The following is a 12,080-nucleotide window of genomic DNA, read 5'->3' on the forward strand; positions in this document are numbered from 1 at the left end:
GTAGCTCGATGGGGCTCGAGCTCTGTGAGGGGAGGGTTATGTCGCGGGTTGAAATTTTGCAGGGTTGTTGAAATCAAATTTAGGGACTTTACTGACGGGACTCTGGGCTGGCTGCTCTGTTCACTCGTCAGCGCAAGTGGCGTGACCATGTAATTGGGGCACGGGGCCGGCGCGGCGCGCTGCGGGCTTGCAGAATTTTGTTTGTTTGTTTGGCCGCGCGCTGGCGCAGCCACGGGCCGCAGTTACTGGGGCGCGCTGTCGTAACAAGCCGCGCGGTGTGGCCTGCACATTGGGGTAGAGGGGGGGTAGTCTTCCCAGATGTTCTAGTTAGTTGTTTAGTAAATTTGACTTCAATAACGAGCTTTTGTTATGGTAGGCGCGGCAGGGCGCGCGAATTGAAGCGCAAGTGAGTGGTGACTCGGGGCTCACTCAGGCGGAGGCTATGCGTCTCACCTGTGGTCACGAGTTGTTAGTTCGTTCGTGATGTAGGAATTCAAGCTTTCGGGCGGAAGCTATGGCCGACGCCAGAGGCCACGAGTCGTTTAATTTAAGTTAGGTCATAATGTAGTCATCTTCAAGCTTTCGGGCGGAGGCAATGGCCCTTGTCACTAGTCGTTTAGTTATAATTTTTTAAAATGTAATGTTCGTTCGGATTTTAAGGGCAGGAGAGGCCCCTACGTTAGTTTTAAGTAATCGATCAAGAAAGGCTTTTCGGAAAATGTGAGTATGGACTTATCTTTGTTTTAATTTTAAGTATTAATTATGATTTGAGGTATTCGGAAGGACTAGGGAAGTGTTTAGTGAAGTTCTCTCATTCTCTCTCTTGTAAGGTCGTTCAATCGTTAAGGAAGTAAAGAGATTATTGTTTTAAATTGTAATCCCGCTATTTAAATGTTCTTTAAAATGATGTTGAGTATTTGACTTTAAGAATAAAATAATTTTAATTAAGTATTATGTTATTTTGCAAAATCTCCTTAGTTCAGCTCTCACCAGACATCCTGTACGGGATGACGAACCTATGATCCTAGGTACAGTAAAGTATTTTATGAAGTTAAGACTAGTTGATGCCAAGCGAGTTGTTTCTATGTAAAGAGCTACGATTCTCGCCCCCCCCCCCTCTGAAGGTGGATCGTGACAATATAATGGATATATAATCAATATAAAGGAATATAATCAATATATAAAATACATGTAATGGACACATAATCAATATATAATGGCATATAAAGGACATATAATGGACGTATATATATATCATGGTGTTGGTTTTGCTGGACTGTGAAAGCACCTGACTTGAACCCTTACCTGCATACAGCCCCATGTGGGGATTTCAGTCTACAGGTTCCTAAGAAGCCACTATGGATACCGTAGTGGTGGAGGGGACATGTTTTCTGGATCTGGTAGCTTCAGTAAGGCGGGGCTCTGGACTATACAGATCTGTAAGCAGACTCCCAATCTACCCTTAAAGGGCGCACATTTGGGAGGGGCGGAAGGCGGGTGCGTTGGCCGTCGGGCCTCCGAAAACATGTACCTGTTGAGGTGAGCAGTCCTCGGCCGATCCACGGGAACAGGAACCTGTAGTTCAAGGCCTTGTCGAGCGCCTCTTGGCTGCTCAGGATAGCCTGCAAGCCCGGTACAACCAGCACTGCTGAAGCTTGCCCAGCCTGAGCCACGAAGGACACCGGCCACAAGTCATCGGGGGATCCCCAGTTCTGGAGCGGCGGCTGACCGCAGAGTGGAATATCCCCCCCCCCCCCCCCCCCCAGTTGAACGACAAGTCCGAAATATAAAATAGAGACGTGAGCGAGTCTTTCAGTGCTCGCCAGAGATGAGTAACACAGGGGTGCCCACAAGGGGGGGGGGGGGGGGTAACGACGCAGACTGCGTCATTAAAATTTCCGGGGGGGGGGGGGGGGTAGTTAAAATACGAGAAAAATGTAAATATTATTTACATAATTATAGCTTCTAATGTGAAAATACGTTTCTGGTCCTTTGATAACTGAAAGGGATCTTGTAAATCAAATTGGCAACCCCCCGCACTTTCCTCAACAAAAGCAGTTTGGCATCTGTCGGTTCAGGATGGAAATATTACCTGATATATGACCAAAATTATTATTAGAAAATCATTTTTAATTAATGCAAAATGTGATAAAATATAATACTAAAAAAGTACAATATTATAAAATAATTGAGTAAATCATTGAGAAAATGGCATAAAAAATGTCGGTGGGGGGGGCGCATCATTAGGTTAGGGGGGGGGGTGAGTCATAGTGTTTGGGGGGGGGGGGCACCTCTGTGTAACACATAACCTCGGTGATGAGCAAATTCACGTGTACTCATGCTGCAAATACGAAATTCGGACACGTAATTTAACGATAAAATTCTTTGAATTAATGCCGAGGGTCAAAACCACACGCAAACTACATATTTTGATGTGAATAACACGTAGTTTCCTCACCGGCCGCTAGAATTCGCTGCCGGAGCAACTATGTCGACTGTTGAATCATTCGAGAGAGCGAAAGTTTGAACTTTATAATGAAACGGCTCCGATAAAAGCGATAATGTTTTGAGAGAAAAAAAATTACTAAACCCCGGTTATGGACTTGATATTCGACGAAGAATTTTATCAAAATACGGCCCATCTAGTTAAAGTTCACTAAAAAGTAAACAAAAAAAAAATTGAAACTTATACTTTGGCTTTGTGAACTTTGGTTCGCGCCATCCGCCACAGATGGCAGCACCGTGGTTATGGTTACACATTTCCGTTCCCTTCACGAAATTACTTCTATCAAATGCAGCATACCGAGAGCTTCAGATGTTACACGTGAAAAATAAAAATATCCCCTAAAAGGCTATTTTAACGGAAGCCTTGAAGTGTTAAAGAAATATGTACACACGACAGCTACACTAAACAAATTGTAGAATTACTCATTTTCACAAAATGAATAAAACTTACTTCGAAAGTCAGGCGTGGTCTGGAGTAGATTAATTTTTGATATCGCTCCAGTTTTTTTTGATATAGGATTTTTTTTAATTTTTTTTTTTTAATGAGTTTCGCTCCCATAAGACCACCACTGTTCGTAAATTACCGAGTTTAGTACTTTTAAGATAACTCGGCTTGAGGTGTTATCAAACATCCAACTTTCGGTCAACTTTACAATACAATAAAATTAAAGGTGTTGCGTGGAGTCCACCCGTGAAAGAAGTGAACCCTCTTGCTTATTAGTTATAGATAGAGATAATTTATTTACATTTTCAATAACACAATTCACAAAAAAAAGAAAAGGGGGGGGGGGGGGGTTGTCTGTAAAGTCGGTTTACGGACGATAATTTTACGTGATAACGTCATAAGAAAACATTGATGAAAAATTGCATACTTTTTAATTTTCAAATATTATTTACAGTTTTTGCAAATTTAATTTAAATAATTTGTAATAAAAAAAATAATCACGAAAAATTAGTTAAAAAGCCCGCCTTAAACCCTGTTTGATATTATAGAAGATTTTCTCACACGGTGGTTGGCCGGTTATTGCACGCTTGTCTCAGGAGGAACGTGACAATTTTTCGTGCGTGCAGCCGGCGTACATCACTTTATAAGTAGAGACCGGAAAAATTCGCGAGTTCATTTCGCGATAGGCTAAAATACAAATCGTTATACCTCAGTGCTGCCTCTGCTATTGGCTCACAACTCTCTGGATGACTCTGGACCGATGAGAAACACCCAACCAAAGCTTTATCGAATCACAGGCTGCTTCGCTGGAACGTCTCACAAGACAGCAGCCAATGAGTGGGTGACATTTGACCGGGTGTAGGTAGAACTATGGAGTTCATCCTACAGGTCATTGAACCCGCGAATTTTTCCGGTCCCTATTTATAAGACGTTATCACGTCAAAAAAGAATGATGCTTGTAAAGTTGATTGCGCACGAGTCCGTAACTCCGCGACCCTGGGTCGTGGCGGCGGAGGGGCTTGCCCGCGCGGGGAAGGACGCGGGTGGCTCGTGTGACGTCACAGCTCACCTCGCACGAGCTGGGGTCGCACACGGCGACGAAGAGGTCCGGGCCGATCCACATCCTGAAGACAGGCCCGTGCGCTCTGCGTAACTCCGTCACCCTCTCCAGGAACCCTGCGCACGAAAACAAAGGCACGTGGCTCACAGTGTGATGTTCCCCAGGCGGACCATCCCACAGGGGAGACGATCCAACCCCCCAGTTCAAAACCTGACTCACTTTCAACCTCTGCTAAGTTATGCTGCCGCGAACAATACTTTGGTTCTAATGTTCGCAGGCTTTCACTGCCATTGTCTGAAGTAGCTTGGCTTCTGGGTTGTAGCCGCGTCCTTGGCGAATAATTTACCGACGTAACGCTCGACATTGCAGTCGCCATCATCAGGGAGCAGTTACCTGCTGGAACCTACTGAAACGTCGGTGACTTATTTGCCAAGGACACGGCTACAACCCAGAAGCCAAGCTACTTCAATACTTTGATTCGACATTATTGTACAACTACAGTAACGGCAAGCTTTGGGTGCAACTTAACTCCTAACGGCAAAGTTCGCCGCTATTAACGTCCAAAAAAACTTAAAATAGGTCTTATAAAAAGAAGAAATCATTAGCAGTGTAAGATTTATTTAATTTGAACCAACAAGTTTTGTTTCTTCCCACCAAGAAAGTAGTTTTGCAATATTAATTCCAGGAAACACACACTCCAAAGCATAGAAACAAGTTTGGCGTAAGAGTAGTAATGTTATTTAAATTATTTTCTTCAGTTCAGGTCTAATTAATTAAAAAAATTAAAGGAATTTATTGCAAATTAAAAAAAATTGCAACTTTAATACCCTATGGCATGACATTCTTTCGTTCTGGATAATGTATTCGATGTTCTTTAAGTGGTATTGTAGCTAATGTTTTGAACAAAAAAAAATATATAGACAGAAACCGATGGCTTGTGGATTGCATAGTTATTACTGTCATGTTTAAGACGCGATCTTAAAAAAAGTGTTTGTTTGTTTATTTATTTATTATCTTTATTGATAGCAGAAAGGTTTTTTTTTACACTTAGCCTCACCAAAAGATTATCTACATTAACATCACACATAAAAACCATAGCAAAAATAAACTTGTTGATAAGGTAGGTAAGATGTTAGTAAGTGAACTTGAATGCTATCTAAATGATGAAACGCTAAACAGAAAACTAATTTATACATAACATGAACCAAAGCATGCGCATACACTTGTAATTAGTGGTTACTCATATGATGATGTCATTTTCTGAGCAGGGCTGTGCTGCATCTTTAATAGTGCTGTTTTTGACGTGACAACGTCTAATAAATCGATGAACGCTGGCTGCAGGCACGAAAAAGGATGACTCATTGTCCCGTTACGCTTTATCCCGTTACGCTCATTGTACGCTTGCGCCGCATCTATCTCTCTTCCACTCAATTGGAACAACCATCGATTGGACTTTTTCGAGGCACATTAAACTTGAAACACTCCCATTCGTTTCCTACTTTTCCTATCATCGTCCTATCCTTAACAGAATAACACAGATTGGAAGAAGTTAAATAGCAAACATGTACAAAAGTTATAGTTAAAATAATCTGTTCGTTAAAGTAATAAACATATTTGAATTAATGAGTGCAAATAAAAGTAAATTTATCAATTAAATTGTATATTTCATTTCACTCCTTCTTTGTATCCATACAAAATAGTGATAATTCAATAAAAATGATTCAATTTTATTCATAAAAGTATGCAATCATTTCATCAATGTTTTGTTATGACGTTGTCACGTTAAACTATCGTCCGTAAACCGACTTTACAGACAACCAATTTTTTTTGAGCAGGGCACTGAACTGGCATGTTTTCACTCCGCGGAGAACTGGACAACCCCTGCACTTTGTCCGGTGGTCTTATCATGAGAGATAGCTAAACATTGCAGAAATAATGTGTGCGTGGATCCCATGCATCACAAAAGTGAAACTACTTGTTTGTTAGGTATAGATAAAGATAAATTATCAGTATTTTTTTTATTTAACAAGATATAATAATATTGAGAACAATATCTAATTAAAAATATGCCTTTTTTTCCGCACTCTGTAATATCGCATCCGTTCACTGGCATTCTTTTGACGCCTCTCTTGGCGGTTTATTCCCATGTGACGTTTGAGAACACATCTTCTCTACTCCTGCCTTTTAATTATTTTGAGGCACGATGTTAAATCACAATCTCCAGCTGAATAAAATTAAAAGAAAAAACAACAAAAAAAAGACTCCAGGCGAATATAAATCATACTTATAAAGTCAATCTCACAAGTCCTTTGACATTTCAAATCACAGTGTTCACATATCTACCAAAAATAAATTAAACTTATAAAGCTATCCTCTTAAGTCTTTACGTCTTTTTTTTTTTTAATTTTCAATCAACCTATACACATAAAAATGAATGATACTTATAAAGTTAATTGCATACATCTTCAACTCTTTACCACATGAATCAATAAAATGTATGTACATACTTTAAATAAAATAAAATAAATATGGCAGCTGTTACGAAAACTGAGGGATAGACAAACACGATCAGCATTACGAGGATTCCATAGAATCACTGCTGCGACATTTCTACCTCTCCCCTGCCGTCTCCCCTTCTGGCCGTTACAACTGGCATACAGCATGCTACTCTATGTACACATCTCCCTCCCCTTTTGACGTCATCCCATTCTACAGCTAATGCATGCATTGGGGGAAGCCTTCTTTTCACAGACGAGAGAGCCAAACGCGCGATCGTGCATCTTCGGTTTTTTTTTGGTCATTGTAACTCATGATAACTAATGGTCAATTAGGTTAGGTTAGCTACATTATAAATACTTTAAAACATTGTGGACGGTTGATTAGGTTAGGGTAACTACATTAAAGATACTGTGAAATAATGTAAACGGTTTCCTAGCCCTTGATAGATCTACATATTAAAAAGTTATTTGCTAAGCAACCATAAAATGATTTTACAGTATTTTTTAACGTAGCTATACTTACCTAAAATAACCAACTATCCACAATGTTTTAAAGTATTTATAATGTAGTTGACCTATCCTAATCGACCGCAAAATTGAATGCCACACCGGTTTATACAATGAGATAGAACGAAAAAAAAAAAAAAAAAGCGAGCATGAACTTCGGGGAACTTCGGGTGTGGCTCTCTCGTCTGTGAAATGAAGGCTTCCCATCCATTGTAGTGGCGTCGCCGCTGACACACACTCCCAATCTACCGCCAGCCAGACACGCCAGCCATCAGACCAATTAAAAAAACCTATTGAATATTTTATAAATAAAGTTTAGTTTGGACTTACAAAATGGTAATAATTATACCCTGTATTTTCAGGTTAAATAACATTCTAAAAAGAGTGTAGGTAAGAAATAACCATGCAATCATAATGTAGCCCGTGACTGTAAAATTGAGGTGTTAGCGGGAAGGGGGTGGGGGGAATGTCTCCGATCCTGTGTCCAGGGCCCGTAATCGAATGTGGGGGCCATGGTAGCTCAGACCGAAAATGAACTTTGATAGAGTGACCTGATTAAAAACATTCGATGGAGTTAATCGGAAGATATTTTGAGTCCGATACTTGTTCCCCGCCAACTACACTGCAAACCTTCTAGGCTCGGCCGGAGGGTCAGCATGCCCACGTCACGCAGGTTGCCGAGCAGCGGGAGGGCGCGGGGTCCGGGCAGCTGCGCCGCCAGCCGCCGCGCATGCGCAGAGCGCGCCCTCGTCCACAGGCACGCCGCCAGGAGCAGCACCAGTAGCAGCACGCACGCGGCCGCCCACGCCGCCATCTTGTCGCAGCTCGCGGCACTCCTGCAACACGGCGACACGACACCTGAACATCTGGATGGTCAACAAGCACGACTCGGGATTAAAGGAATTTATCCGCCGCCATCTTGTCGCAGCTCGCGGCACTCCTGCAACACGGCGACACGACACCTGAACATCTGGATGGTCAACAAGCACGACTCGGGATTAAAGGAATTTATCCGCCGCCATCTTGTCGCAGCTCGCGGCACTCCTGCAACACGGCGACACGACACCTGAACATCTGCATGGTCAACAAGCACGACTCGGGATTAAAGGAATTTATCCGCCGCCATCTTGTCGCAGCTCGCGGCACTCCTGCAACACGGCGACACGACACTTGAACATCTGGATGGTCAACAAGCACGACTCGGGATTAAAGGAATTTATCCGCCGCCATCTTGTCGCAGCTCGCGGCACTCCTGCAACACGGCGACACGACACCTGAACATCTGGATGGTCAACAAGCACGACTCGGGATTAAAGGAATTTATCCGCCGCCATCTTGGATTTCTTCCTCTTTTTTGCTGTGATTATAATTCAGAACTCTTTACCTTATTTCTTGGAATTTGAAGGAATTTCTATACCTTGTTGCAACCACATATTTACTAATAGGTAGGGGCAGGCATTTTTCGCGAATAAATCTGAACCCCTGTTAGACTGCAACAAGGTATACCCGCACCAGCGGCTTCTACCTTTTGTTTGGCGGCCGTCTGCGAGAGAAGTCGTTGCCTTATTTGACCGAGCCACTCAGGACGAGTTTGCTTTCGCACTGAATCACTGTGATTGGTGTTGTAAAAAATCATCATTAACCTGAAAGAAAGACACCCAATCACGAAACACTGACGATGTGACAGTGTTTTAACTTTCAGCTAATCGAGGAATCTTTTCGCGAAATATGCATGCCCCTACTAATAGGATGTAGTCTATAAGCTCCAAGTAGAAATAACTTATTGTTTCACTTGAGCGACCACAACTATTATGGTGATCACACAAGTTCACAAGTGTTGACTTCAACAAATAGCTACAGCTAATTCCTGTGCCGTGTCAAATAAAAATAAAAATAAATCACGGAAGCTTTATTGCAAGCGGTATCAAAATGCAAGATGGCGATACCTAACCCTCCCAGACACTGTCACTTCCAAAAAATACAGTTCTTTAAAACGCTGCACTTAGAGGCACCGGCCGTGTACACGTGGCAGACCAATCAAATAAGGATTCAATCACGGAATGAAAGTTAATGAGCTACAAACCTGTACGAAATTTTTGTTTTGACATCGAGGTCCGAAAAACATTTTTTTTTTTAATATTTTGTTTTATATTCTCTAAATGACTTTTAAAGTTATTAGAAAAGTTTTATAACATAAAACTTTCTATAAATTAGATCCTAGGAAATAATTTATACATCTAATCCATCTTGAGATAGAGCGTGAGGAGAGGGGAGCGCTTAGCCGTTTGTAGATAACGCAAGGTCAACTGTAGAATCAAGTACTTAGTACGAATTTCATAAGTTAATTACTCACTTAAAATATTATAATTATTAAAATACCTTAATTCTTTACTTAATAATATATAATTTTTATAAATATTTATAATTAAAATATTTTTTTATTATATTTAGATAATTTATATTAAATGTAAGGTATTAAAATGAAATAGCTTAAACACATTTAAATTATGTTTTAATCTATCATAATTAAATTTTAAGTAGGATATAAATTAAGTATCTTTCTTTCAAATGCGTAAATTCTTCACACACACATATTAGTAAGTATATTATTTTTAAAACGAAGGCCCCCTAATATGTCCTTTTCTATTATAAGTATCAGATGTTCCATAGTTGAGACCGGTTCAGTTTACAAGGGGTTTTCACCAGTTACAAACTTCATCTTGGCAAAGAAGATATTTTGTTTACAAATAATATGTAGGAAAATTATTTATTTATTAGTAAATAATTAACGTTTGTTAATAATTATACAATTTAAGTGAGTAATTAACTTTATTAATTGTACTAAGCACTATATCTACAGTTGAACCTTGCGTTGTTGTACATGCGGATGATCGCTCATTGTACGATCTCTATCTCAAGAAGGGTTAATTGTATAAAAAGTAAAATTTGTAGAGAACTTTATGTCCTACGACTTTTCTCGTGACTTTAAAATTCATTAAGAGCAAGGATCATGATATACAAAAAAAAAAAATGTTTTTGTGACCTTGAATGTCTTGTCCCGCGTGGAATACGAGATTCTATGAGACTTCTCACCCACACCGCGCCGCAGCACAGTCATCAACTATCGCTCGTCGCACCCGACTGGCTCGCCAGGCCTTCTCGCAGGTATCGCCTTCCGAAAGGTCGGGTTCGCTCGGCAAGGGTCACTTTCCCTTTTCACAGCGCTCTCGCTGATAGCACGGGTATCGCCGGTATCACTCCCCGAGTGGGAGACCGCGGAGGCCGACGTCGCTGCTTTTATACTCTTGGCTGACTTTCTGGAACCGACTTGTGGGGAGGGGGGGGGGGGGGGGTTGGAAGTGTCGCGTCACCGTGGAACGCCCCGACGCCCGAAAAGTCCAGAAAGGCGGTGTTTATTCGCGTCACTCCGCGCGGCGGCCCCGGGGAAACCCGCAGAATTCCCAGGCCACCAAAAGGGTCACAGACAATGGCCTGAGGCGGGACGGTGCGAGGGGAGCGGAATGGGGTGGGAAGGGGGGTTAACGAGGACCGTTGACATGCGTGGAATGCCTTAAGTCAGTGGACGGCGCGTGACGCCAGTGGCTCTGCAAGGCCGCCAGCCACCTACGAACCTGGCGCGTGTCGCGGTCCTGTCCGCGTTCGTAACAATGTATAAGTTTGTAGCTTACTACCTTTCGTTCCGAGGTTTACTCTCCCCCCCCCCCTATATTAATGTACTATGGGCTGTAGGTACCGTTTACGACTTCTGCAACTTGGCAGGGTCCCCGCTGATTGTACTGGAAGTATAGTCTGTGCCACGTAACTGGGCATTTATTCTGACAGTTGCCAAAATAAGTACCAGTGGTGCCCCTTTTTCAACTTTCATTTGCGGAGCACCACGCGGTGTTTGTTCATGTGTGCTGGCGACCACGGACAGGGACAGCGGCGGACACGTGGGGTGAGGTGTGGAGCACCCCGAGGAAACACACGGGACACAGCCGGGCCGACACCGCCGCTGTCTGACCGCCGTCACCCGGCCGGGCGGGGAATCCCGTCACTGGGCTGGGGCCACGACCAAGGAGTGTACATAGAAGCAAACAGGTTAGACACAATCCCTCATTTATTTCCTCTGAAATCTGTCGCCAATGATTCTCACACTACCAACCACACAGCATGAAACTAAATAAATTTAGTTTTGTCCCGAATCATCAGGATCTTGGATATTATTAGAATTCTTCGGGTTCAGCATCTCGGTTTCTTTAATACAGATACAAATTTTAATTAAAAATTATATAATTAAGGATTTTTATAAGATTATATTAGAGATGGAAGGTGGTGTTCATTGGTGGTCTAAAACAATGTAAGGCTAACCTAGTTGTCCCAAAATACATAACCATCTTTGGCTCGTAAAATCACAATATTAATTTACATAAATGCCCATCTAATGCAATACACGCAAACTGACTTTATTTGAAGTGGTAGCTACAAACACTGCAAAACCCATTAATAAGTGCCTTCAAGAATCACCGTTAGATTCAAACACACATAGTCCACACAAAAAAAAATCAACATAAAAATTGGTATTTAAACATAAATGTTTTCCGAGGTCTCCCCATTCTTTTACACCTAGGCGCTACACATTATTTAATAGCTATGAAAATATTTTATTATTTAAATATATATGTATTAGACAGGCATATGCAAAACACAACGATCTATTAACGAGCGCGATTAAAAAAAACTCCAACCTGACGGTGTAAAATTTGTTGATTCGCGCCTTTATTAACTGAACAATGAAATATTGTACGAGTTAAAATAATTATATTAAGTAAAATCACAGATTGTCCACAAGTCACATAATTAATGATCATTTATAATTCAGCTCTGAATGTGAATGACATTCTGATGTTGGTACGGGCGGTATCTAGTACCTAGTACCTAGTGACAGGTCCCTGATGGTGCGCCCGACGTTTCAACACTAATTGTTAACAGCCGTCTTCAAGGACGAGTGACATTTTACACCAACTCGTTTGCAGCCGTGTCCAAGAGCGATCTTTTACGTAAC

General features: G+C 41.7%; 1 protein-coding gene across 1 annotated transcript in view; it reads right to left on the reverse strand.

The window, feature by feature from the left end:
• Positions 1-12,080, reverse strand: part of LOC134535077 (cytochrome P450 4C1-like) — a 56,050-nt gene that overhangs the window by 26,312 nt on the left and 17,658 nt on the right. Inside the window, exons 2-4 of the mRNA XM_063373932.1 lie at positions 7,646-7,851; positions 4,020-4,126; positions 1,532-1,622 (exon numbers count right to left, since the gene is read on the reverse strand). Of these exons, the coding sequence (XP_063230002.1) occupies positions 1,532-1,622; positions 4,020-4,126; positions 7,646-7,829 (382 nt within the window). The 5' untranslated portion in view covers positions 7,830-7,851. The remainder of the gene's footprint in view (positions 1-1,531; positions 1,623-4,019; positions 4,127-7,645; positions 7,852-12,080) is intronic.

Source organism: Bacillus rossius, chromosome 8, assembly GCF_032445375.1.
Source record: "Bacillus rossius redtenbacheri isolate Brsri chromosome 8, Brsri_v3, whole genome shotgun sequence".
NCBI classification, from domain to species: Eukaryota; Metazoa; Arthropoda; class Insecta; order Phasmatodea; family Bacillidae; genus Bacillus; species Bacillus rossius.